This window comes from Cercospora kikuchii, assembly GCF_019650295.1.
Source record: "Cercospora kikuchii DNA, contig_00003, whole genome shotgun sequence".
Classification (NCBI taxonomy): domain Eukaryota; kingdom Fungi; phylum Ascomycota; class Dothideomycetes; order Mycosphaerellales; family Mycosphaerellaceae; genus Cercospora; species Cercospora kikuchii.
In genome coordinates this window covers 684,253-710,995 of record NW_025408584.1, presented here as the reverse complement: position 1 = coordinate 710,995, position 26,743 = coordinate 684,253, and the positions used below count along the sequence as shown (strand labels likewise).

General features: G+C 53.8%; 9 protein-coding genes across 9 annotated transcripts; 4 read left to right on the top strand and 5 right to left on the bottom strand.

Annotated features, from left to right (window-relative positions):
- Positions 1-261: 261 nt before the first annotated feature.
- CKM354_000466100 (uncharacterized protein) lies at positions 262-1,188 on the top strand (the record flags this gene model as incomplete). Its single annotated transcript, XM_044799907.1, has 2 exons — positions 262-686; positions 747-1,188. The coding sequence occupies 2 exons, from the start codon at positions 262-264 to the stop codon at positions 1,186-1,188; spliced, it is 867 nt and encodes a 288-aa protein (XP_044655842.1).
- A 780-nt stretch (positions 1,189-1,968) lies between these two features.
- CKM354_000466000 (uncharacterized protein) lies at positions 1,969-2,790 on the top strand (the record flags this gene model as incomplete). The annotated part of the gene is made up of 1 exon (XM_044799906.1): positions 1,969-2,790. The coding sequence occupies one exon, from the start codon at positions 1,969-1,971 to the stop codon at positions 2,788-2,790; it is 822 nt and encodes a 273-aa protein (XP_044655841.1).
- Positions 2,791-5,548: 2,758 nt separating this feature from the next.
- Positions 5,549-6,065, bottom strand: CKM354_000465900 (uncharacterized protein; the record flags this gene model as incomplete). The annotated part of the gene is made up of 3 exons (XM_044799905.1): positions 5,549-5,713; positions 5,765-5,900; positions 5,962-6,065. The coding sequence occupies 3 exons, from the start codon at positions 6,063-6,065 to the stop codon at positions 5,549-5,551; spliced, it is 405 nt and encodes a 134-aa protein (XP_044655840.1).
- Positions 6,066-7,257: 1,192 nt separating this feature from the next.
- Positions 7,258-8,549, bottom strand: CKM354_000465800 (uncharacterized protein; the record flags this gene model as incomplete). Its single annotated transcript, XM_044799904.1, has 4 exons — positions 7,258-7,730; positions 7,781-8,205; positions 8,265-8,468; positions 8,530-8,549. The coding sequence occupies 4 exons, from the start codon at positions 8,547-8,549 to the stop codon at positions 7,258-7,260; spliced, it is 1,122 nt and encodes a 373-aa protein (XP_044655839.1).
- A 716-nt stretch (positions 8,550-9,265) lies between these two features.
- On the top strand, positions 9,266-10,854 carry CKM354_000465700 (uncharacterized protein; the record flags this gene model as incomplete). The annotated part of the gene is made up of 2 exons (XM_044799903.1): positions 9,266-9,898; positions 9,949-10,854. The coding sequence occupies 2 exons, from the start codon at positions 9,266-9,268 to the stop codon at positions 10,852-10,854; spliced, it is 1,539 nt and encodes a 512-aa protein (XP_044655838.1).
- A 440-nt stretch (positions 10,855-11,294) lies between these two features.
- CKM354_000465600 (bifunctional carbamoylphosphate synthetase/aspartate transcarbamylase) lies at positions 11,295-17,230 on the top strand (the record flags this gene model as incomplete). Its single annotated transcript, XM_044799902.1, has 3 exons — positions 11,295-12,021; positions 12,087-14,557; positions 14,789-17,230. 3 exons carry the CDS (start codon positions 11,295-11,297, stop codon positions 17,228-17,230), a joined length of 5,640 nt encoding a protein of 1,879 aa, XP_044655837.1.
- Positions 17,231-18,759: 1,529 nt separating this feature from the next.
- CKM354_000465500 (uncharacterized protein) lies at positions 18,760-20,770 on the bottom strand (the record flags this gene model as incomplete). The annotated part of the gene is made up of 6 exons (XM_044799901.1): positions 18,760-19,253; positions 19,304-19,542; positions 19,592-19,754; positions 19,816-20,168; positions 20,219-20,350; positions 20,406-20,770. 6 exons carry the CDS (start codon positions 20,768-20,770, stop codon positions 18,760-18,762), a joined length of 1,746 nt encoding a protein of 581 aa, XP_044655836.1.
- Positions 20,771-22,635: 1,865 nt separating this feature from the next.
- On the bottom strand, positions 22,636-24,389 carry CKM354_000465400 (uncharacterized protein; the record flags this gene model as incomplete). Its single annotated transcript, XM_044799900.1, has 4 exons — positions 22,636-23,476; positions 23,542-23,716; positions 23,794-24,286; positions 24,348-24,389. 4 exons carry the CDS (start codon positions 24,387-24,389, stop codon positions 22,636-22,638), a joined length of 1,551 nt encoding a protein of 516 aa, XP_044655835.1.
- Positions 24,390-25,419: 1,030 nt separating this feature from the next.
- Positions 25,420-26,502, bottom strand: CKM354_000465300 (pantoate--beta-alanine ligase PAN6; the record flags this gene model as incomplete). Its single annotated transcript, XM_044799899.1, has 1 exon — positions 25,420-26,502. One exon carries the CDS (start codon positions 26,500-26,502, stop codon positions 25,420-25,422), a length of 1,083 nt encoding a protein of 360 aa, XP_044655834.1.
- Between the last annotated feature and the right edge of the window lie 241 nt (positions 26,503-26,743).

Here is a 26,743-nt window from a genome sequence, read left to right as displayed (position 1 = left end):
AATACACTGTGCTACTGAGATAGTTACTTTGCGCGTTTGCATTGAGTGGTTCACACGGCGACATTACTACAGCTATTTTCAGAAGGAAAGAGCTTCGTTCACTGCGATCCGGATAAGCTAGTCGCGACTGCTACTGCTACTGAGATCTAACCGAGCAGCTGGGAATCGCAGGACCAAGTTCGCATACAACTCACCATCGCACTGCTTCACTGTCAAGAACATCTACGATATCGACAGAGATCGACAGAGATCGCCAACACTATGTCCTCCCAACTCTCCAGCCAACCACCCAGCAGCAGCTCCTACCTCCTCACATATCCCGCCCAACATGTCCTCCTCATAACCATCAACCGGCCCAAAGCCATGAACTCCATCCCCTACAGCGCCCACTGGGAAGCCGACGCAATCCTCCAATGGTTCGACGCCGAGCCCTCCCTCCGCGTGGCAGTAATCACGGGCACAGGAAAGGCCTTCTGCGCAGGACAAGATCTCATTGAGCAGAATAAATTGGCACAACTGCGAGCGGCGAAGGCTCGAGGGGAGAAAGTTGAGATTCCGGATCGCAGGTTGTTGACGCATCCTGTTTCGGGGTTTATGGGTGTGAGTAGGCGGGCGGGAAAGAAGCCGGTGGTTGCTGCTGTGAATGGGTTTGCGCTGGGTGGAGGGTTTGAGATTTGTTTGGGGTGGTGAGTACTGCATTGTGTGTGATTACTGAGAGATGGTATGGTTAGCTGATCTGGTATTAGTGATATGATTGTTGCTTCTCCGAAAGCCATATTTGGTCTCCCGGAGGCTTCGCGAGGATTGTACGCTGGAGCGGGAGGTCTTTCTCGCTTGGTGCGTTTGGCAGGCATGACCGTTGCAAGTGAAGTTGCCATGACAGGTCGGACGCTATCAGCGCAAGAGGCAGCGCAGTACAATATCGCCAACAGGGTATCCAAGACCCATGAGTCGGTTGTGGACGAGGCGCTCGAGCTCGCTTCCAAGATTGCTGGTCTGTCGCCTGATGCGATCATCGTCACTCGTCATGGTCTGCGTGAGAGTTGGGAGGAGGCTAGTGTGGAAAGGGCAAGCCAGAATACTGAGCAGAGGTATGGCCCTGGACTGCGGGACGGTGAGAATTTGGCAATTGGACTGAAGGCTTTTGCCGAGAAAAAGCAGCCGAAATGGGTTCCCAGCAAGTTGTAGCTCGTAACTCGTTTAGCAGTGCAGAATTGTATGTGAATAATTGATCAAGCTCTGTGACGCGCTCGTTTGGAGCCAACTGTCGATGTATAGCCGTGGGGCTCCGATGCGGTTCCGAGAGGCTTTCGGTGAATCTTCGCGAAACAGCGTTGCAATGGCTTGATCCGTGTACGCGAAGATGCGCGGCATCAGCCTGATCGGGAAGGGGAAAGAGTGGGCGAGCCAAAGGAAGGGAGCTGCGATCTCAAATGCGTCGTGAAATAAATTGCAACCGGTCGATAGTAGGAACGGGTGTAGCCAAAGAACGGACGCAGTCGTGTCTATTTGCTTGGGACCCGGGATCTACAGGCAGCCTATAGTACGGGTCGATAGCGCTGCGGCCTGGCAGGCTCAGACACGACTTACTCGAAACAGGAATCGCACGGGTGGCTTTCTGCGCACAGCTGACCACCATCGCATGTCGCACCTCCAGCGAGAGTTCGGTAGAACAAAGTCAGTTAAACTTCGATTGTGCGAATGAGGTCAGGCGCTGTCATTGCGACCACCCGAAGCAGTTAGGCGGCGCGCATTTGCGACTGAGGGCTGCATAAACGGAAGTCTCTCCGTTGCTCGCCTGGCGGCACACTACCAGGGCAGACGCACAACTGCGGCACTTGCGATGGAGGAGGATGATATGATGACGGCCGAGGTTTCCTCGTCCCACTCTTCCCTTCTCTTCTGTCTCTACTGTGCCAACAATGCCCTTTTCCCGCCGCCCACTGCCCAAGAACACCGCCCGCCAACATGGACAACGTGCTGTTCTACGGAGAACGCGATGAAGCCACGCGCAGGCAGGTCCGGTCTGCCGCCGCCGCCCATAGCCATCGAATAGGCCCGCGCAAGCCCAAGGCCGCCCTCAAACAGCCCAAGGACACGGCTTCAACGACGACGACGAAGCGACGCTCCGCCCAGCAGCAGAAACCCAGGTCGGACCTCTCCTCGCCGCCGGCCACCTCGATACCACAGGACGCCAAGGTGCAAGACCCGCATCGAGCAAGTGCATCCGTCGGAGCCTCAGCAGGCGTCTTGCGACCGCAACAGGCAATCGCCAACAACAGGCACGTGCAGCCAGCAGGCATGGCAGGGCTGAATTTGCATTCGCATGCACAATCTCCCCCGCGAAGCTCCCCAGACCAGCCCTATGTCAGCGGAGTCGTATCGCCCTCATCACGACCAACCAGCTCCCCAGACCTCTCCCAGCGACTGCCGCAGTATTCCTGGACCGAATACCCACGATATGCTTTGAGTTCAAACCACATGCAATCGCTGGACATGCTGGCCGATGCCGCTTCGACGGCGCACGAAACGGGTTCCAGATCGCCCGCCGAGTCCAGCCTTCCGGATCTGAGACATTTCGAGAAGTCTGCTGAAGGACGACCCATCTTGCCGCCGTTAGTGGGCATCCAACAGCATCCGTCAGTTGGCGGTGCAGAGGGAGGTCGTCCATCGAGTACGGGCCCGCAGGATAATAATAGGCGCCCAGACGTGGACGCGCCGCGCTACAATCCGTGCATAGAGTTTCTTCAGCATGCGAGACCGCAGGTCAATTCGCCATCGCCTGGATGAAGCGTCGCTTAGATTTCCAGTTCTGCGTCCGGAGTCGTTTATAAGGGTACGAACATGAGTAAAAGAATCGTCGATGCTGGTCACGGTCAGACAACCAATTGGTTTCTCCCTTGCGATGGGGAGCGAACATGAGAGCTTACGGCTTTATGACCGGCAATAATGAGCGATGGCTTTCCAATTTCGAACAGTGAATGCTTGGTGGCAGGCACCGGCGACCTGACACCCTGTGCGAGTCCACCAATGGAAGACAGGCAGGAGCTTTGTACCAACTGCGTTCCAAGACTGAAGGCCCAAGACATTCGATCCACGTCCTCTGTGGCTGGTCTTGCACGATAGAAACGTCGCATTGCTTTAGAGCGCGGCGCTCGCAGCTGAAACTGCATTCTTCCGGAGGCTGCACTGCACCAACCCTCCGCGTCCTGAGCGACAAGCAGAATTGACACCGACCCGCTGTTCAAGGCGTCGCTGCGTCAAAATGCAGTGCTCGCAACACAGTGCGATATGCAAAGAGAACGACTAGAATGATTCGGTCTCAGGCCCCAGCAGACCTCTGCTAAGTCGCTGCTACCGGACGGTGTATGGTTCGCTCCATTCACGGAATCATAATCGCATTATGCCACACTGTCAGTCAAGGTCTTTGTTAGCAGCATACATGAATGTTTTGCAGACTTTTAGACAAGAAGTGCTTGCCAGACAAAGACAGCGCCACGGCGCATCTTATGAATAAGAGATACAAAGACTTCGCGAGATTGCACTTCTCCATCTCGCCTGAAATTGTGTTCGAATAACTCTAGCGCATCCTGTTCAAACCTCCGCAAGTCAGAGCTGGTCTCAATCACAAGTCACTGTCAAGCGCAGTGAACAGCGGACAGTTGTAGCGAGTTGCAAAAAGAACAATCACGCGTGCCTAACTCACCGGGTCTCGAACGCATGACGGAAGTGTTCCAACTACTTATCTCAGGCCTGGCGCCGACGAGAATAGAACCAACGCCAAGGTCCGACCTCAAACCTTACATACTGAAAGCAGGCAGGATGCCCAGCAGAAAAATCCCGTTGCTGCCAAAATTTGGTCGTCCGACACAGGTACCGGCCGAGTGGAATGTCTCACATTCGGTGGAGTCAGAAATCCCAGACACGCCGAAAGCACCGCGCGACTACAACACTTCACCGAACGACACCGCACTACCTCCTGCCACTAACCCCACATTCCCGTACACGACACAAGAACGCGTAGTCATGTCTGCAAACCGTCGAGGGCCTGTCACGGTGCCCATCAAAACTACAGGCGCTTTCTGGATCGAGCCAGCACACATCGGAGACCCCTGCACGATCTCATGTCTAGATCACATTCTATCCTGCGGCCACAAGATCATCACAGCATACCCAGAGCCCTGCGCAAGGAACTGTCATGCGCGCTCGCCACCAGACCTTCTCCAACCTCGCGATATTGGCGAAACTTTCCGCTGTACAGCCTGCATTATCGAGCATCTCTCGCAACGACGTCGGGCACGTTCACAATCCTACATGAACGAACTCCTCGACGCAGCCTCACACACTTCCAAAGACGAATCCTGGATCGCAGCAAAACTCGACCTCGTATCTGTGGCATGGAAAGACGAAGACGTCGAAGAATTCCAATCGCTCTCGAGTCGTGGGAGGTCTTGCACTGCGCCTTGGATCGATCCGGAATTTTCGGATGTGGTGGACATGGCGAGTAGAGAGAAAGTTTCTGGTTCGCAGCATGGGAGGAGTTCTTCGAGGTCGACATTTGGGGAGATGAGTTCGCCGCCTTCGCCGACTCCGACGATTGAGAGTGTCGGGTCTTCGAGGCATTCGAGAAGTTCGTCGGCGGCGACTTTTTCGTCGCCGTTTCGGGCGGGGACGTGGCAGTGAGATGGGGTTGACGGGCTTGACGTGGGGTGATCGATCATGGCATTTTGGCAGCGAGAGTGGGATTCTTGGGGTTCGATGAGGGACTCTGGCGGGACCAGAGACTCGTGGGCATATTTGACATTTGATTTCTGGTGGTATTGTGCTTGTGAATCTTTGTATTGGTATTGACTGGCATTGGCATTGGCATTTTCATGAATGATAGGAAATTTTACCTTCTGCTGACTATTGTATCTGAATCCTTTCCTATGTTTCTGTTTATTCGCCGAGCACGCAGTACGCTCCGAATTTTTTGCAATATTTTCGAAGACTGATCTGATTGTAGAATTTCCCAATGGCTCGTATTGTTCATGTTCTCAGATGTTTGTTTGTCTGAAGTATCTGAGGGAGACGATATGTGCAGGGGCAGAGGTGTGTCGTGACTGGAAGACGACATTAGAGACGCAACTACGCTTGCAGACTTAGCCGCCGATGAGAGACACGATGACACAAGGAGCATTTGATCAATGGTTCAAATCGTCGTTACTAGGTTGTGTTTCTCTAGCTGTTTGGTAGCACACACAGCTTGGTAGCCGCAATCGCTAGCCAACTCCAATTGGAGGACAAGTTGCGCTCATAGCTAATGGTCCCGCGTAGAAAGCTGCAACTGCTACTGGTCGTGTGCTTTCCTCCTTCTGTTTCAAACTTCAATGCAATGGCCGTATCCTGAGCCACATCGTTCGTTGTTTGGTACCGTCTGTGTTTCATTCCTTTGCTAGCTCAAGTCTTCAATGCAATATAGCGCGTCAAGCCACCGGGCGATCGTATAGTGGTACCAATCTCCTTTGTGCTTACGCTGCTGTTCCTTTGTTTTCGTTAGCCACTATCTTCAGCGATTGTTGATATAGTACTTACAGTAGATCACACGATAGCCACAATCTCTCTCGAAGCCGGTGATGGGCGAGCCCAACCGATTAAGAGCCGAAACGACATCGATCGTCGTAATCGTCTTGCGCTTTTGATACTGCAGGGCGACGCAGACCTTTTCTAGAATCTGACCTTGTTAGCTGGAGCAGGAGCGTTCGTAGACGTGATGATTACTTACCTCCGTGACGCGGACTTTGAGCGCCACGCGAAGGGCCTCGTAGATGTCTCCAGAGATACGCTTGACACCGCCACGACGAGCGAGACGGCGGATAGCCGGCTTGGTTACACCTTGAATGTTGTCGCGCAGAATTTTGCTATAGAGACGTTGTTAGCGTTGTTCGAAGACTTGCTGTTGTAATGAGTAAGGCGACTTACCGATGACGATGAGTGCCCTGTCCACGTCCAAGGCGTGGAGTTGGTGCCGAGTTGGGAGCATCCAGGGGCATTGGCAGTGAGGGTGCCGACTTGCGTGCAGCCATATTGCCGCCCAAGGAGGGCGCAGATTTGCGGGCACGTGGTGGGACGTTGTTGCTAGTAGCCGGGCGAGCATTCTGAGTGGGCGACACACTTGGGCTGCTTCCACCAAAGGTATTGCTGCGATCACTAGTGGCTGGACTTGGTCGGCCAGCGGCTTGGCTTCCTCCACGGCGACGCACGTAAGGAGCCATCTGTAGCGATCGTTAGCTACTGTCGATAGATCTGCTTCTCGACCTGGCGATCGACTCTGCCTCTCGTTAGTATTAGAAGACGAGAATAGAGCGCCGACCGACTTACTACTGTCGCCGCAAAGGATAGCTTGTCGCCTTCACGGGCGTCGCTATTATTCGTCTTCGAAGAGCCTTCGGTGGCTCCTAAGGTCTTGAGTTGTCGACCCCTTGTCGCAGGATAGGGGATGTTCGAGATTGTTGTCGGTAACAGCGAGGTGTGTGCTACGAACAACATCTTTATACCCTTACTGCTCGCGCAGCACCTTCGCTCGCACCTGTCTTACAACATGCAGAAAGCGTTAGCATTCCAAGTCGATAATTAGCGCGGGAGTAGCCGGACAGCCTTAGCGGCATGGATGCCTTTACTCGCAAACGGCGCGAAGAGGTGAGCTCCAGATGTCAAGGCAGGAGCGTGTACGAGGGTCGACGGAGGTGCCCAGGTAGTGACGAGGCCGAAGCGCGAAGACATCGTAGTCGTGTTGACATCTCTGAGTTCCGGCTGGCGTGGTTGAGGGCGAAGTGAAGCGGAGTCGCGCGGAATTGTGCACAATAGCGAGCAGGTCTTGACATTATAAAGCGTCCTAAGAGAGCGTAGGCAGACGCGTGTTAAAGGTGAAGGTACACAGCCGCGCGGCCAGGAGGTCACGCGGTGGCGTGCATCGTTCGTTCCTGTCAAGTGAGCTAGGATTAACCTGAGGAAGGCAAGTCAGCACCACATCAAACTGAAGTGAAGTGAAGCAGACGAAACAGCTCCGCGCGCGGGGTCAAATCTATCCTCATTGTCATTAACCATGAATAGAGTGGTATCTTCAGGTTGCAGGTATCAGTGTGCAGTTCATGTCCATTATTGCGCTCACTAGGGAGCTCTTCGCAACTCCGTCAAAGTTCCAAATGCCGAGAGGTGGTCGTGCCTACCATCCAAAATGCCAATGCTTCGTTCATCTATTAGGGCCGGTCCAAGACGCTAGGAAATGAAGGTGGCCTCCATGAACAGATGCCCTTCGTCCTCGATAACTTCATCGCCAATCTTGAGCTGCAGCTTCAGCTTGGGGTTGTACTGGTAGATGTATGGCTTTGTTCCAGCGGCACCAGCAACGATCTGCTTGACGAACTTGGGGACTTCACCCATGACATCCACGCGGTCTGTTCGTGAGAGCTCATTCTTCAGCTCTGCATGAACTGCCTTGCCGTCCTTGGTTGTGCCATCCCATGTGGCAGCGACTGCACTTGGTTCGGGCCAGTCGTTCTCCTCATCGCCTTTAATGCCGGTATGCTCAACCTTCACGCCCGGGTCTGAGCTGGCGAAGATCAGCTCGCCATCTTTGGCGATGCCACCAACATTGACCGACGTGGAGCCATAAGATGGAGGTGTGGTGAACTCCATCATGATAGCGGAGTAGTTGGGCGATTGATAGTTGATGAAATTCCACTTGGCAGCTGTGACATGTCAGTATCAGGAGCAATGCAAGAGCAATCGATGGACCTACCAGCGAAGTGTGGCTTCATTCCTTGCAAAGCGTGAATGAAGATGCCTGTGCCCTTCACATCGAATGGTCCGTCTTTGGTCATGATTGTTCCCTCGACTCGACACCTGGGCCAGAATGCATGTCTCATGCTACCCCACGGCTTCTCCTTGTCGGTTCCGAACAGAGTCTTGCCATTCTTACCCACAACAAACCCGGGAGCACTTTGTGTCCACTTCACATCCACGATGGCCGTCTTGTTCGTGTTCGACTTGATATGGTATGTCTTGCCATCCTCGCTGAGATCCATCGAGCAGCCGTCGGCCTTGAAGTTCTGCTTGTCCTGAGAGAAGGAGTAATTGGACAAGTTATCCGATGCCCACAGGTGATCTTTCCCGCCATCTTTCGCGAAGATCTTGCTGCTGAACTGCGCTGTTGTCCGTACGCCCCTGGTGTCGGACAGATCAGCGGATGCCACATTATCATGTCCTCCCGCAATCTTGCTCACATCACATCACTGTAGATGACCTGGACCATGGCGATATGGCCGCTGTCGGTGGCCACGTAGAAGGTCTTGGTCTCGACATTGGTGCCGCTCATGACCTCCCAGGCCAGGTCATTTTTGGTGAGCTCGGTGTAGGGCGTCTCTTTCGCTTGCTGGGCGACCGAATGCACTCCCTCGGGGCCATAGTGGTGGTCTGTGAGACCCACGCTAGAATACGAGGATTAGCTGGTTGTTAGGGCACTGCCCGCGGAAAGCACTCCAGGCATACCTTTTCTTCAGCCAGTTCATGATGACTGCACGTTTGCGGGGCTGGTGGGAGTGGTGCCGTCTGTGGAGATGTGAGGTGCGCAGGAGGACTCGCTCCTGTGCTTCGTGTTTTTATGTCGTTGACTTTGCGTAGAGACAGGATCCTGATGCGGTCTGAAACGGGAGCCCAAACACCTCGTTATCACGACTGACGGCGAGCAGAGCTGGTCGCGACGTCAAGATGCGCTCTGCCGACGCAAACAAGTCATGGGACCCTGCCCTTTGCACCTGCCCATTCTTGCTTTCGCTTTCTCTGCCTCCAACTTCGATTCAAGTCTCGTACTCGAGGCGGCAGGCGTGACAGTCGGCGACAGCACCGCAGGACATGTCGTCGCGTGGAGGGAATCATTGATTCCGACGCCTCCCACGCGTCACGCGTTTCCCGCTCGTGTTTCTTTGTTGGCGGAGCGTCCCAATCGGGAAAGCCAGGCCGCCTCACATGAATGTACGAGACTGCCCAACACGGCACACCGCAATGCAGATTATCAACCAGCACGTAGGTTGAGATGCGTCGGCCTACGAGCGACCGGACCGTGTGCCACCCAGTCATGCACGTAGGAGCTATCACAGTGCGTTCTTTCTCTTTCCTCATGGACTACATATAGAATGACCACATCCTGGTCGTTACTTCTCATCAGATCAATTCACACGCATTGAAGAGACTTGGAAACGCATTCGACCGAAATTCCGAAGACGCAATGTCGGCCTTCCCCTTTGCCGCGGGCATCGTAGCCCACTCACTTCCAGTTCCAGCCGTTCGGTCGCCGCCAGCAGCTATCAGCCACTCTAGGGGCCCTTCAATCGAAGAACTCGACACTCTCAAACTGGCAGACCCTGGCAGCCTTGCACGAGAAGAATGCGATGGCGAGACAGAATCGATTGAAATGCCAACCACACCCAAATGTGCCAAGCAAGCATTTGACGTGCAAACGCCGAACACTCCTGGTGAGCTTGAAGCAAGTCAGCCGCCAACACCAAAGCGCGGCCTGGCCACTAGCGCTCTGCCGTCCTTTCGGTACCCTCGAATGAACAAATGGAGAGTTCTTTGCGCATGCCTCATCTACTTCGGTAACGGCATGAGCGATAGCGCTGCTGGAGCTCTGATTCCTTACATCGAGGATTTCTACCACATTGGCTATGCTGTGGTGTCGATGATCTGGATCGCCAACGCCGCCGGCTTTATTTCCAGCGCTTTCGTTACGGAATGGGTGCTGACGCGTTGTGGTCGAGCACGAACATTGATGATTGCCGAGGCGTTCATGATCGGAGCATATGTGGTCGTCACTTGCGCTCCTCCTTTTCCGGTCGTGGTGGTAGCCTTCTTCTTCATGGTAAGTGTTCCTTATCCTAACTCCTCGTCAGTGCTAACCCTGGATCGTAGGGACTCGGCAATGCCACAAATCTCGCTTTGAACAACGTCTTTTGTGCGAATCTCGCCGACTCGACCGTTATCCTTGGAGCCGCGCATGGTTCCTATGGCGTCGGCGGTATTGTGGCGCCGATCGCAGCGACAGCCATGGTCTCGAGTGGCATCTTCTGGGCTCGTTTCTACCTCGTCACCATTGGAATCCGAATTCTTTGCTTTTTCTTCGCTGGCTGGTCGTTCTGGTCTTATGAGTCGGAGCCTACTTCAAACTTCAGCTCCGACCTCCAACGGCTCGCGGACAATCAAGCTTCTGAGCAGGAGGGCAAGAGCACCAAGATGGACCTCCTCAAGAAGGCACTCCAGAATCGGACTACCCTCATCGGAGCTCTCTTCATCTTCACTTACCAAGGCGCTGAAGTAGCAGAATCTGGCTGGTTCATCTCATATTTGATCAATTACCGACACGGCGATCCAGCGAAGGTCGGCTACGTAACCTCAGGCTTCTGGGCAGGCATCACGATCGGACGCTTTACTTTGACGCATCTCGCGCACCGCGTTGGAGAAAGGCGCTTCGTCTTTGCTACTGGTGTTGGGGTCATCATTTTCCAGCTTCTGTCCTGGCTGATTCCCAATATCATCGGCAATGCAGTTTCTGTAGCCGTCCTCGGTCTACTCTTGGGGCCTGTTTACCCGGCAGCCGCGACAGTCTTCACCCAGCTATTGCCGAGAAGACTGCAAACGATCGCTATCGGGTTCATCTCCAGTGCTGGAAGCAGCGGAGGCGCTGTGGTACCATTTTTGACTGGTCTCATCGCGCAGGGGAGCGGTACGTGGGTGCTGCATCCTGTATGCATTGGAGCTTACGTTGGCATGTTAATCTGCTGGGCGGTCCTCCCCAGAGTGAAGAAGCCGACTTCTTGAACAGTGGTTGTTGTGCGAGGTGAAGAAAGCTACTGCAGCAGTGCGATCCATGCTTTTCACATGCGGCATGGGGTGTGCACACGTCATGTCGGTGAGACACGCCCGTCAGTCGGAGGTCTGGGAGTAGAATAGCACCAGCAAGGTAGAATGAGTAAAGAGTCATGATGTTCAAAATCTCTTCCCCGTCGCTCATTTTACCTTTGTCAACGATCGATACAGTGCGCCTTGCTGAACGGCGGCGACACTTCGTGATCTGGGCTAGAGAAAGGCTCTTGGCACCACGAGCTGGCCCCGGCCCTGCATTTCGGCGCTAGCTAAAAGTTTAAGCGAAACAATTCTCTGCCGCAAGCTTTCGATGCTCGATCTGCTCTGCTTTTCTTTCTCTTCCTCTCTTCTGCCTCTCTCTCCTCCACACCTGAGGTAGAAGCAGCAGCAGCAAGATGGCGGAGCAACTGGAGCGGTTCGAGGCGGGCGAGAGCACCGGCATGGCTCTCGAGGTCAAGGACGGCGACAATGTCGTGCGCTTCTGTGAAGGCCGGTCCTTCGGTGCTCATCGCAGCATTGCCGGCGAGCTGGTCTTCCAGACGGGCATGGTGGGTTACCCCGAGTCCATCACTGACCCCTCCTACCGCGGACAGATTCTAGTCATCACCTTTCCGCTGGTGGGCAACTACGGAGTGCCGCCCCGCGACGCACTGGACCCCATCCTCGGCGACCTGCCCGCCCACTTCGAGGCCTCGCAAATCCACATCGCAGGTCTGGTCGTGTCCTCGTACTGCGGCGAAGACTACTCGCACCACCTGGCCAGCTCTTCACTGGGCGCATGGCTGAAGGAGCAGAATGTGCCCGCCATCTGCGGCGTCGACACTCGAGCTCTCACGAAAAAGATCCGAGAAAAGGGAAGCATGCTCGGCCGCCTGCTCATGCAGACGGGAACCCGCAGAGAAGTCAATGGAAACGGCTCGCCGACGACCGGAGCCATGACACCCAGCGGCACGGCACCAGCAACTCCAGCCGCCAACCTCCACGAGGTCAATACCGCTCTGGCACCGAAAGGCGTCAATGGCACCAATGGCGTGAACGGCTACTTTGGCCGAACGAAAGAGGTGGCAGTGTATGAAGAGATCGACTTCTACAATCCTAACACCAGAAACCTGGTCGCAGACGGTAAGCGTGACTTGCCATTCCCTTGCAGTAGTAGCTTTAGCAATTCGGAATCTGATAGTTCTCAGTTTCAACCTCAAAGCCAAAGATTTATTCTCCACCTGCGTCCGTTACGTCGTTGCGTCATCCGTCTGGTCGTCCTGTGCGTGTTCTGTGCGTTGATGTTGGTCTCAAGTACAATCAGCTGCGCTGCCTGGTCAAGCGCGGTGTCGAGGTTGAGGTCGTGCCGTGGGACTACGACTTCCCTGGCCTGGCGGGCAAGGAATACGATGGTCTCTTCATCTCGAACGGTCCTGGTGACCCGGCGATGATGGACGTCACAGTCAAGAACATTCAGCAGACCATGGAGGAGGGTCGGGTACCAATCTTTGGTATCTGTCTCGGACACCAGCTCCTCGCTCGTGCTGCAGGCGCCAGCACGATGAAGATGAAGTTCGGTAATCGTGGACACAACATTCCCTGCACGAGCATGCTCTCGGGCAAGTGCTACATCACATCACAAAACCACGGTTATGCTGTGGACTCGAACTCTCTGCCCAAAGATTGGAGCGAGCTGTTCGTCAATGCCAATGACGAGAGCAACGAGGGTATCCGACACACCAGCCGACCATACTTCTCGGTGCAGTTCCACCCAGAAAGCACACCTGGTCCCCGCGACACCGAGTTTCTCTTCGATGTCTTCATCAGCACCATCCAGAACGTCATTCAGGACAACGGCTTCATGCAGAAGCCAGTGGCTTTCCCTGGCGGTGACTGGGAGGAGAACCGTGCGCTTCACCCACGACCAGATGTCAAGAAGGTCCTTGTTCTCGGATCTGGAGGTCTGAGTATTGGACAGGCCGGAGAGTTTGATTACTCTGGCAGTCAAGCTATCAAGGCCTTGAAGGAGGAGGGCATCTACACGATCCTTATCAACCCCAACATTGCCACAATTCAGACTTCCAAGGGCCTCGCCGACAAGGTCTACTTCTTGCCTGTGAACGCAGAGTTTGTGCGCAAGGTCATCAAGCACGAACGTCCGGATGCCATCTACTGCACATTCGGAGGTCAGACTGCACTTCAAGTCGGTATTCAGCTCAAGGATGAGTTCGAGTCTCTTGGTGTCAAGGTCCTGGGTACTCCAATCGATACCATCATCACCACCGAGGACCGTGAGCTTTTCGCCCGTAGCATGGACTCTATTGGCGAGCCATGTGCCAAGTCAAAGTCTGCCAACAACATGCAAGAGGCCCTGGAGGCTGTCGAGGGCATTGGCTACCCAGTCATCGTGCGTGCCGCATACGCCCTCGGTGGTCTCGGTTCTGGCTTTGCCTCGAACAAGGAAGAGCTCGTTGATCTCTGCCACAAGGCTTTCGCCGCAAGTCCTCAGATCCTGGTCGAGCGCAGTATGAAGGGCTGGAAAGAGATTGAGTATGAAGTCGTCCGTGATGCGTACGACAACTGCATTACAGTCTGCAACATGGAGAACTTTGATCCTCTTGGTATCCACACTGGCGACTCGATTGTCGTTGCGCCATCGCAGACTCTGTCTGACGAGGATTACAATATGCTGCGAACGACAGCAGTGCGCGTTATCCGACATCTCGGCGTTGTGGGTGAGTGCAACATTCAATATGCGCTCAACCCAGACAGCAGAGAGTTCTGCATTATCGAAGTCAATGCTCGTCTGTCTCGATCTTCCGCATTGGCCTCGAAAGCCACCGGTTACCCGCTCGCCTTTGTGGCAGCCAAGCTTGGTCTGAACATCCCACTCAACGAGATCAAGAACAGCGTCACCAAGAAGACCGTCGCATGCTTCGAGCCGTCTCTCGATTACGTTGTGGTCAAGATTCCAAGATGGGATCTCAAGAAGTTCACTCGCGTCTCGACTCTGCTCGGATCGTCCATGAAGAGTGTTGGTGAAGTCATGGCCATTGGCCGCACATTCGAAGAAGCTGTGCAGAAAGCCATTCGTTCTGTCGACCCCAGCAATCTCGGATTCCACAACACTCCGGCACTCATGTCCATCGATATCGACACCGAATTGCAGACTCCTTCCGATCAGCGCATGTTTGCTCTAGCCAACGCCCTCCACAGTGGCTATACTGTCGATAAGATCTGGGAGCTCACCAAGATCGACAAGTGGTTCTTGCGGAAACTCAAGAGCCTCAACGACTTTGGCAAGCTCATGACTGAGTTTGACGTCGACAGCATTCCCGCTCCTTTGTTCCGCAAGGCCAAGGAGATGGGATTCTCGGACAAGCAGCTCTCGCTTTTCTGGGACAGCAATGAGGGTAATGTAAGACGCGCTCGTCTGGCTAATGGCCTGATGCCCTTCGTCAAGCAGATCGATACCGTTGCGGCAGAGTTCCCGGCGTTCACGAATTACCTGTATACCACATACAATGGAGCGGAGCACGATGTGGAGTTTAAGGACCGAGGTGTCATGGTCTTGGGCTCTGGTGTGTACCGCATCGGATCCAGTGTCGAGTTCGATTGGTGCTCTGTGAGAGCTATTAGAACTCTGCGAAGTGCTGGATTTAAGACTGTCATGGTCAATGTAAGTCCAATTCCCCCACCTTTACACTTCGCCCATTTCCCAACATACACACTATCTCCGATATCTCTGCCCAAGCGCGCAAGCTCTGCATTGCGGATTTGTTCAGTTATGGGCGCAGAAGCACAAATGGAATGGGAGAGATGCTCAGAGACACCGAAATTTTCCGACTTTTCTTTCACTCCACTCGCAACACAACTCCATGTGGTGCATGTATGCTGACGATCCTATCAGTACAACCCGGAGACCGTTTCCACAGACTACGATGAGGCCGATAGACTCTACTTTGAAAACATCACGCTCGAGACCGTTTTGGACATTTATCAGCTCGAGACCAGCAGCGGTGTCATTCTTTCCATGGGTGGCCAAGCACCAAACAACATCGCTCTGCCGCTCTACCGATCCAATGTCAAGATCCTCGGAACCTCACCAGAAATGATCGACACTGCAGAGAACCGATACAAGTTCTCTCGTATGCTCGACAGACTGGGCGTTGACCAGCCAGAGTGGAAAGAACTCACGAGCATCGAGGAGGCCCGCGCGTTCTGTGACCGTGTGACCTACCCAGTGCTGGTCCGTCCTTCATACGTGCTATCCGGTGCTGCCATGAACACCGTGTACTCGGAGCACGATCTCAAGAACTACCTGGCCCAGGCTGTCGAGGTTTCCAAGGAGCACCCGGTCGTCATTACCAAGTATATCGAAAACGCCAAGGAGATTGAGATGGACGCTGTTGCGCACAATGGTACCATGATTGGCCACTTCGTCTCTGAGCACGTCGAAAACGCAGGTGTGCACTCCGGTGATGCCACGCTCATTCTGCCGCCTCAAGATCTGGACCCGGAGACTGTCCGCAAGATCGAAGATGCCACTCGTAAGATCGGTGATGCACTCAACGTGACTGGACCTTACAACATTCAATTCATTGCCAAGGACAACGACATCAAGGTCATTGAGTGCAACGTTCGCGCTTCGCGATCTTTCCCATTCGTGTCAAAGGTCACCGGGCTCGACATGATCGAATTGGCAACTAAGGCAATGGCTGGTCTTCCCGTGCAGGCCTACCCACCGATCAAACTGCCACCTGAGTACGTCGCCGTGAAGGTGCCACAGTTCTCCTTCTCGCGCCTTGCTGGAGCCGACCCAGTCATGGGTGTCGAAATGGCATCTACAGGTGAAGTCGCATGTTTCGGTCGCACCAAGTACGAAGCCTACATGAAGGGTCTCATATCCACGGGCTTCAAGCTTCCCAAGAAGAACATCCTGCTCTCGATTGGATCGTTTAAGGACAAGGTTGAAATGCTGCCAAGTATTCAAGAACTTTACAAGATGGGATTCAAGCTCTTTGCCACTGCTGGTACCGCAGACTTCTTGGAGGAGCATGGCATACGCGTGCAATTCTTAGAAGCTCTTGGCTCGGACGACCAACGTGAGGAGTATTCTCTGACCCACGCTCTGGCCAACAACTTGATCGATTTGTACATCAACTTGCCATCTGCAAACAAGTACCGACGGCCGGCAAACTACATGTCCAAGGGATACCGCACGCGTCGTATGGCTGTCGATTTCCAGACCCCACTGGTGACCAACGTCAAGATCGCGAAGATCTTGATCACAGGTATCTCGCGCAACTACGACTACAACATCAGCAGCGTCGACTACCAGGACTTCTCGCAGCAAGCACTTGTGCCTTCGGCTGTGCCAAAGCCATTGCCTACAGTGCCTGTGACAGATCTTCTGAAGCGTTCGACCTTCAAAGGCAAGGACCTCGTTTCGGTCAAGCAGCTCACCAAGGAAGACTTGCATCTGCTCTTCACTGTTGCCGCTGAGATGCGTCTGGGCGTTGAACGTGACGGCTCTTTGGATATCCTCAAAGGTCGTGTCCTATGCTCCATGTTCTTCGAGCCATCGACTAGAACATCATGCTCCTTCGATGCCGCTATGAAGCGCCTCGGTGGACAGACCATTGTCGTCAACGAAGCTCACTCCAGCACCAAGAAGGGCGAGTCGTTGGCTGACACCATTCGCACATTGGACCAGTACGGCGACGCTATCGTTCTCCGCCACCCAGACAACGACAGCGCAGACATCGCAGCCAAGTACGCCGACTGCCCTATCATCAACGCCGGCAACGGATCTCGCGAGCACCCAACTCAAGCACTTCTCGATCTCTTCACCATCCGCGAAGAACTCGGAACAGTCAACGGCCTCACCATCACCTTCACCGGCGACCTCAAATACGGCCGAACCGTGCACTCCCTCTGCGAAGTCCTCAAACACTACAACGTCAAAATCCAACTCGCCGCCCCCGCAGCCCTCGCCCTCCCTTCCAAAGTCAAAGCCGCCCTCGAAAGCCGCGGCCAACTCGGCACAGTCTCCGAACAACTCACACCCGAAATCATCGCCAACACCGATGTCCTCTACTGCACCCGCGTGCAAAAGGAGCGATTCGACTCTGAAGCTGCTTACGAGGCTGCTCTCGAGGAGGGAGGTTTCTCGGTCAGCGCTAAGACCCTGCGCGATGCGAAGAAGAACATGATTGTCATGCACCCACTGCCGAGGAACGAGGAACTTGCGGCTGATGTGGATGATGACCCGAGAGCGGCGTACTTCAGACAGATGAGGTATGGTATGTTTGTGAGGATGGCGTTGTTGGCGCTTGTTATGACGCCTTGAGGCGGCCGTGGGAGAAGGAGAACAGAATGAACGAAGCGCAGGACGAAAGTTGAAGAATGGGAGCGAAGAAACGGAGGGAGGAAGGAAAAATGGGGTTTTCACGCATGCTACGAAATGACCGAAAAGTAAAATTTGTGGTTTTCTGTTTTTTTTGAAATGCTCTGCTTTTGCAGCGGCGTTGTAAATGGTATTCCCTCTGTCCACTGCGTGTTGTGGTATAGATAGTTTCGAGGCGCTGGGCGTTTTCGATTGGAATTGTCTCCAGCAATGAACGCTCGACGAAGCTCATGAGATCAGTTCTGTGTAGTAGAAGACGTGTATAATGAATACATTAGAGATGAGAATGCGTGCGTGCGTATGTTTCACTTTGCTTTTGTATTCTGCGTGTTCTACGTCTTCAGCTTCAGGTGGGCTTATTACTGAAATCTCGCGAGCATGAGCTGAAGTTTTCGGATGTCAGTTCTTTTCCAAGTAGAACTCAAAATCATCATATTCGGTGCTTGATTGCTTGCCCGCTTCATCTCTGTAAGCTGGTCATACGAAATTTTCAAAGAGTCGCAGTCAGGTAGGTACCCTTGAGACCCGGTCTCAGTTATATCCGGCACCAATTGTCGCTCCGATGTTTTCACAGCGGTAGTTCCCGTCCTTCATTCTTTCTGCTGGAAATAGAAGTCGCAGTTTGTACCAATGTGACAATCAGAGAACGATTAGGGCCCGAGCATTGTTTCTTGATCGATTTGGAAGTCGCCCAGCGCAGTTACTGTATTGCCATTCGGCTACGCGCGGTTCAAATCAACTTCTCCCATTCGAGCGCGCTGTCCGCGTAAAGTCGTATCGCAGTGTCTTGTCACATGCCGAACACTCTTTGCTCGACGACGTCATCGTCCTGCTAAACGGCGAATATATCGGGCTCGTTAAGACGTGGCGGCGGCGGTCGTAAGCGATGTGCTGGGTCAAGGTTTTAGGAAAAATTCAAGGATGGCTTGGCGCTGTTGAACCTTTTTCTCTTGGATCCTCATCTCAACATGGGGCCATGTTCGGGAGCGTTCCGTAGCGCGTAGCGGCGAGGTCGGATTTTGTGCTGTTTTGGACGATGAGAGTGTGGGCAGTGCGGTGGCGATGTGCGTTGGAGGCGATTTGTGATGTTGTGCGATGTCGCTGGCAGTTGGACAATTTCGGGTGAAGCTCCGATGAGGTGCGGTGGAGGAATTTCGAGACTCGTATCGGGGGTCGGAATAGTCCGCAGAGAACACGAGTGATGTGCAGGTTGTTATTTTGGCATCGTGCGCGCACATTCGAAAAGACTTCGAGAGTAGGGAGGTCGTGCTTCTGATGTGTTCCTTGGGCGGCTTGACTGTTTGTGAGCAAAATGGGATGACCTGTGCTGCATCCTGTTGTTAGTGAATTAAAGAAATACTGCCAACAGAGGCTGCTGTTCAACTAGAGCATAGCAGCTCATGAGCATTTCGTCAACTTCGTGTCGTGGCAAATTGCTGTATCTACAAGAAATTCACTGATCTGCCGTGAACTCATCGCTTCTCAAGCTGTGCATTCAAATTCGTTTGCGCATGCATGACATCGTCCGGCACAATACTGACTCTCCTGTTCGAGCCCTTCTCCTCTGGCTTCCTTATTCCAATGAGATGGCCCATTTCCGTCCAGAAACCAATCGGAGGATGAATAAATGTCTGCTCGTAGGCGTCGACGACCGGTCGCTCCCATACAAGGTCGGCATCTTCAGACTTGACCCACTTGGTCTTGTGGATCAGTTTCCAAATGATGAACAGTGGTGGGATGAACAATTGCATCGTGTAGTTCGAGAAGAAGTTGGACGTGCTCCAGGGTAGGTATGAGGTGTAGCCGTAGATGCAACAGACTGTGAACATCCAGGCGAGGCCGAAGTATGCGCACCATGGCTGCAGCCAGCCGGTGTAGGGAAGCGTCTTGCGATCGAGACCTTGGACCTTGCACGCTTGGTAAAATCGAATGTAGGTGATGCACATGGTGACATAGTTGATGAGACCTGGGAAAAGTCAGTATACCTTGGGAAACAGGACGAGCAAACCAACGTACCTCCGCCAGTGACCAAGCTGGAGAACCACGTGATGGCAACTCGGGAGCTGCTCGAGACTGAGACGAAGGACAGCATTGGGAAGATCATGACCACAGCGAAGCAGTAGATCGGGACACCCTTCTTTGTGCAGTGTCGCAAGAATTTGGGCGCTCTTCCTTCCAGGGACAGTGAGTACAAGTTACGAATGGCGCAGTAGGTGTACGTGTTGCCGGCGGAGAAGATCGAAGTCAAGATAAGACTAGCGTCATTAGCATATGCGTTATTGATCTGAGGGTATGAAGTCTTACGCATTGACGATGTCTGGCAGCACGGAGATACCCAGATTGGTCATGGCAATGACATACGGCGACGCTGCAGCAGAGCCATTACCCTCGCCGCCCTCGACGACATCCTTCAGCTTTTGGTCGCGAGAACCGCAGACAATACCAACGGCCAAGGCTCCAACGATGACTAGTCATCATGGTTAGTGTTTCTGTTGGAGTGATATACCAGAACGGGTTAGTAGACTTACAGAAGAGACCAAAGCGCACATAGACCATTTTGAAAGCGGCCTTGATGTAAGTGCGGGGCCGGATAGCTTCAGCAGCGACGATCGAAATGTATTCGGGACCGACGACGGTGAAGACGGCAGAAGTGAGGCCGCCCAAGAATCCTTCGAAGCGTCCAAGGTCACCGGTCGTGATGTATTCTCGGAATGCGCCTCCATTGGTCCAGTTGCGGAATCCGTAGGCGTCGCCTTGCGGATTGCCTCCGACCATAGTTACGAAGGTGAAGAAGAAGAGCATAAAGATGAGAATAACCTTGCCGCCGGACAGCCAGAACTCGGCTTCTCCAAAAGCTCCGACTGCGAGGACGTTGATGAAGCTGTGTGAGTGTGTCAGTTGCGATCGATTGGCATAGTTGTATCGACTCACGCATAGCAAGCAATGACACCAATGATGATTCCAACAGTGGGACCAGGTTCAGTAGCTTTATCAGACCAGAAGGACAAGACGAGGACAAAGGCGGAAATCTCGAACGGCACGAGCAATGCCTCGTAAAAGAAGCTGTATACTATGTTAGCGAATGCAATACACTCACGTATCGTCGATCGGAACTCACAAATTCCATCCCACCATGAAGCCAAGGGCATCGTCGACCCATTCACCCGCATGCCTGATGAAGCCACCAGATACGGGATAGGCGGTGGTCATCTCCGCCACACAGTTGTTGACCATGGCCAAGACGCAACTTTGAACGATATAGGCCAGCAGCAGGTTTGCAGCACCGCCCTTGTACAGACCAGTGCCTATGCTGACGAACAGGGCGGTACCAATGGATCCTCCAATGGCGATGAGCTGGATTTGACGGTTCCCCAGATGTCGTTGAAGCTGATCGGCGTTGTCTGCGGAAAAGCCCTCGCCGATGTCAGGGCCATTGCCGGACGAGTTGTCGCCATCCTTCTCTTTGTCGCCGAACAGTCCCATGGCGGCGGTAGGTGTCAGTGCCTGGAGCGTGCACTTGGAGCAGTCAAGTCTGGGGGAAGAAGCAGCAGCAGAAAAGCAGCAGCAGCAGGGCAGGGTGCCAATCTAATAGAACCCACGCGACAGTAGACGATCGGGCAAGGATGGTGCGGCGCAGTAGAGCAGAATGAGATAGCGTGCCGCAGGCCGTGGCCGCGACGATTGGTGGCACGGCGGGCTCTGCTCCTTCGCGCTGCAACACCACTTGGGCCATGCTGGATGCGTGGAGCGGACGGGCGAGCGAGGGCGCCGCTGATGACACCCCATGCCGATCCCCAGACGCGAGGCACTGCAAAGCGCACGCTGCGCTGCGAGAGCGAAAAGCTACCGGCGCTTCATTGGAGAGGTGAGGCTCACGGCTGTGTTGGGATGCCCCACCACGGCGGAGCCTGGCGTCGAGGACCGCTGCGTGCGCCATGCACAACTGCCACAACCAGTGCACAAACGTGTGCCTCATCGCGCTTGCCTGAGCCCTTGGCGCTGCACGCGAGAGGTCATCTGCGGACACAAGCTGCGCCTTGGTTCCTTTGGCATTATGTCATCAAGCAATGCAAGCCTGCGCAAGACGAAAAGAGGCCGCTCAAGCACTGCCAACAGACACCTGAGGCCAATACCCACCCCCGACGCAAGGCAAGGCAGCGGCCCTCTGACAGCGGCGGTGGCACCTGCACGATAATGAGACGGCCATGATTGGGAGAGATAATGACATGGACGACAGACATTACCAAAACCCGCAACTGTGGGCCACACGAGACGGCGTTGGAGAAGTCCCTGCGCGCGCGAGCCACAGCACCCTCGTCGCTCTCAAGACGCGCCTTCCCCTCCCTCTGGCGTCTCTTCCAGGCCTACAAACCAGGTCTCTCCATGTTGCGACCGCACATGAACCCCACGCGACTTCGGAAGAATGGCACAGAAGGCTGTAGGGCTGGCGGTAGAACAGGCACGGCCGCGACCAAGACACGAAGTACTTGCGTACTTTACTACTAGGGCGTGAAATGCCTGAAAGCGGAAAGCAAGACCTTCTATCCTGATAGTGTAATCTATCAACAAGAGTACAATACATCCGCACGCGGAGCAGCACCTCCCTCCGATACTCTCATATCCCATCACTGGCGCCTCCGGAGATATTGCGGAGGTATCATGGAACGACCGCGCTGCCCTCATTGAGACATGAGGGGATGAATACGACTCTGGCGTCGTCTTCTGGCATCCGAGCATGTCCATTGACGTAGGATGGCTATGTCCGCTACAGACAAATCTGCACAGAATGCCTCGAAGCGGAATGAAGTCCCAGGTCTTCTTAGCCGAGAATCCCAAAAAGTGAGAGACGCGATAGTTGCTGCCATACAGATCGTTATCTTGGGACGTTCTGCACAAAACGTACCTGAAACATGACGGCATCTCCGCATTCTCAACAGACTAGTACACGCCGGCTGGTCTAGTTCTGACAACCGGCGCGAATGGTTCAAGAAAGCAGGCTGGGGTACGACCTACTGCTATACGCCGGCAGATGGCTGAAACGTATGGACGGCCATAGGGTCGGTAGACGATGGCACGCCGTGCACTACGTGTGCACAATGCTCCCGCACGTGGGAACAGATCGTGTCACATGGAGTCGCATGACGAAACGGAAAGCCACCGCACTTGCCAATCGGAAGCAGCACGATTGTTGTCAACTTCATGATGACAACGATAACAATGTCTTTCGCTGGGCATACTTTTGATGCTGCAGGCCACAACGCTATCGATATGTTCGCGCAGGTGGCGATGAACGCGCATTCACCCCAACGAGGAAAATACTTCCCGCCTGGCTAGACACTCTCTCCGCACTACAGTGTCAATCTGAACCCTTGCTGACCTTCTATCAGGATGTCTCCTCGATCCGCTTTCCGATTGAGCTTCCTGTACAGCCAAAAGTTCTTTGACACGAGCAAGATACTCGACGCATTCATAACAATGACTGTTATCAAGGCGGGCTTGTAACCGGGTGCGTCTTGTTGCCGAAAGATATTCGCAGCAATAATGCCACTTATCCCGCTTGCTCCGACCAGGACTGCGCTCGCTACCGCGCGTTTAGTGTTTCCAACGATATTGTTGTGCATGTAGGTAAGGATCGTCGGAACATTGGAGTTGCCTGCTGCCACGCCTAGGAAAGTACCAGCATATCTCGCCCGTGGACTCGAGGTTGCGAAGCCGATCATGGCCAGACCAATGAGAGCTACGGCGTTGTTGAAGATGATGAGATGGCCGCGTTTCCGGTAGCGATCACCAATCCAAGCCGTGATGAGCATCCATGGAGCAGCAACCGCATACGGTGGAAACGAGAGAACTTGTGCGCGTACAGTCGAGTATCCCAGATCGTTCTGGAGGATGATCGGCAGGAAGAGACTGAATGAGTAGGACACTGTCGCCGCGATGAGATAGAGCCACGCCCATTCGAGGACCTTCCAATCGCAGATGCAGCGAAGGATATTCCTCATCGTCATCTCATCGGAAACTGCATCTCCTCTGTCCTTCTCGAGGCGTGCCAGCACGATACTGGCCTGGCGCACCGACAAGAAAGGCTTCCGTCCGAACAGGCCCTTCTTCGTCGCCTTGTCAGGAAAGGGTACGATGATGAAGACTGACACCAGTCCCAGTGCGACTGTGATCAAACCCTCAATAATGAAGCTTCACACAAACATCGTCAGCCGCGTACACCTCCTCCGTAGTAAAACGAATGAAAGAAGACTCACATCCACCTCCACCCTCGAATCCCTGCAGTCCCCTCCATCTGACTCAACCCATAAGCCAGCACATTCGCCAGCCCAGAAGCCAACGTAGCAACCATATAGAACACACTAAATCTCTTCTGAATCTCATATCGCACATACCAGCACGACAGAAGATATACGCAGCCCGGATAAAAACCTAAACATCACATCAAGTCAGCCAAAAATCTCCTCCCTCTCCCTCCCCCATCCCCCTCCTACAAAAATCGAACTCACCAGCCTCCAAAGCCCCCAACACAACTCTGCACCCCAACAACTCCGTCCAATCCCCCACAAACCCACAACACAAACTCACAACCCCAAACAACGTCGCCAACCCACTCAACCAAACCGCAGGTCCAACTTTTCGTAGTAGAATATTACTCGGTAATTCGAATAAAATATAAGGAATAAAAAACATCATGGTTACGATGGAGTAGCGTTCTCCGACGTCCAGACCGAGGTCGGAATTTGCGCCTGCGACGCGTGCGTTGGCGAGGTTGGTGCGGTCGATTAGGGCGAAGGAGTACAAAGCGGCGAGGATGGGGAGGAGGCGGAGGTCGATGAGGCGGAGGATGTGGCGGGTTTCTTTTGGATCTGGAGATGCATTGTTTGAGGGGTCGGATTCGAGGGTTGAGGGGTCGGGTGGGTGTGTTTCGACTGGTTGTTTGTCTGAGGAGGGAGAACTTGGGGTGGTTTCATGGTGGTGGTGGGCATTTTGGGAGAAGGTCTGGGTTGGAGGTGTCAATTATTTCTAGCAGAGATGTCTTTCTGGCATTATGTGATCTTACTCCATTCTGCCCGGATGTTATTGAGGGGTTCTCACTTAACATCGTGAGAAATGTAGAAATGTAAGTGTGTCGGCGTGCTGCATCAGCTCATTCCAGAATTCAAGGGCCAGAGTCGCAAGTTTCCAGAATCAACTTCTGTACTTCGCTCCGACATATACTCCACAGCCTGTATGCTTGACCGACACCTCCGAGGACATTGTGATGCGGAGAAAAATTGGGGTCGGACGTTGACGATGGTGATGCATGATGTACGGTAGCTCAAAAAGTGGGCTGTCCTGTTTGGGGAATTGATGTGCCACGTCGTAATGGTTGGAACCTTTTCTTGCGGCTCTGCGTCTATATGCATAGATCTACACATATCTAAGGTGAAGCTTGTGAATCGTATCGCATGTGTGAAGCAATGGCTCGTGTTAAGGCTTTGCTGTGCAACCTTCTGTCATCACTGTTTCACTGGCTACACGGGAAAGCTGAAGAGCTTATAGTCGACGAGATATTATTGCAGACCCCTCATGTAGTGTCCGGGAAACGTGGCTGACCGCTATCATATCGCCTCAACTGCTCGATCGGTGTCAAACAAATTTTCGATTATCCAAGCACGAGGTAGAATAGAATCAAGTTTTGTGCGCAATGGAGCGGGCCAGACTCGGCCCTCTGAGGTCTTCAAGTTGCAACAATTGCAACATGCCGTTTGATAGCGTGGTCGCAGCTCGCAGCTGCTCGGGTGGTCGAGCTAATCTTCAGCTGCCGCAAGTTTGGAGGACCGAACATGTGGGCAATCCTCCAACCACGCGCAGCATCGACATCTTAGCAGACGCGAGCAAAAGCGCGCTCTGGCTTGATCTGCTTGTGCCATCTCTCATACGCCTTGCAGCGGTATCGACTTCATGCATTTGGTAGCGGCTTGGAAGACAGGCAATGATCACCTCATGAGCTGCGAGACGTTTGTGCCGGGACACGTGAAGCATGCTCTTGCACGACCAACGATGGTCAGCCAGGTGTATGCCACTCCTATGTGGCATGTGCGAGCGATTGCGTGTGCAGTCCTGAGCACTTGATATCGATGCCAATGTCTTCAAGGCACTTTCGGTGACAACACGATGTTGTCAATTAGCCGCACGGGCACCTTGTCGTCTCCCAAGCCCAGCCTCTCTCCTTCTTGAGTAGCTTCCAGTGGGAGCATCTTGACGGCGCCGCTGAGGATGGCGCCCCGGCTTGAGTCCACGTTGTCCACCTCTTCCATAGTATCCGGATCTGCGAGTGAGATGTAGTCCACTTCAAACATTGCTCGCTCAGTCTCTGCCTTCTCTTCTTGCTCCAACTGTCTCATGTTCACCTCATCCCAGGCATGCGCCAGGATCTCGTCCCTCATCCGCTTGCCCTTGACATATGCAGCCTCAGCAGCTCGCAAAGCTTTGTTCAGCACAATGCCAGTCGTCCTTCTCCTCTCGCCAAGATACACGTTTCTACTGCTCATGGCTAACCCGTCTGCCTCTCGTTCTGTAGGCAGAATGCGCACTTCTGTGTCCAAATGGAAGTCCTTGACCAGCCTCTTGATTACCACAGTCTGCTGCACGTCTTTCTGCCCAAAGTACACGCGGTCTGCCTGGCAGATGTTGAACAGCTTCATACAGACTGTCGCTACGCCGCGGAAGAAAACAGGCCTGCTCTTGCCCTCGAGCAAGTTTCCCAGCGGTGTGATGGTGACGAAGGAGCCTTGACCGGGTATGCTTGAGTCCGGCGGCAGTGTAGGATACATGGCCTTGGTTGTAGGGGCGAACACCACATCAATCCTGCCCTGCCCATTCTTACTCAATTCGGTGTCGAGTACCTGGAGCTTCTCCATGTCGCTTTCCCAAGTTTTCGGGTAGCTGTCCAAGTCCTCGTTTACGCCGAATTGTGTCGGATTCACGTATATCGACACGAAGACCTTGCTATTTTCTGCTGCCGCGGCTCGTACTAAAGAAATGTGTCCTGCGTGGAGGGCGCCCATAGTGGGCACGAGACCGACTGTCTCTCCTCCAAGCAACAGCGAACGACGTCGCTGACGTATATCGGCAACATTGCGAGAGACGTGGATAGCTCGTGAGAGGGTGCTCAGCGCGGGCACAATGGGTCGGACGGGCTTGAGAGCGTGGGTGATCGATCGGGCGAGCATTGTGAGGCGGACGACGGGGTGACTTGAGTAAGTGGCTAAGCAGAGGAATGTCTGAATAAGTGTCGCGCTCTACGCAGCTCCATGGTGGCCCCGATGACTCAATTCCCTCTGGACGAAGTGGAACATCCTCATGTCTACGGCGGAGTCGTGAGCATTGGATCGAGGCGAGCTATGACCTTGCTCTGTGATTTAAGGTTGGCGCTAGTGCTGCACCCTGGCGGCAGATTCTCGAAAAAGTCGA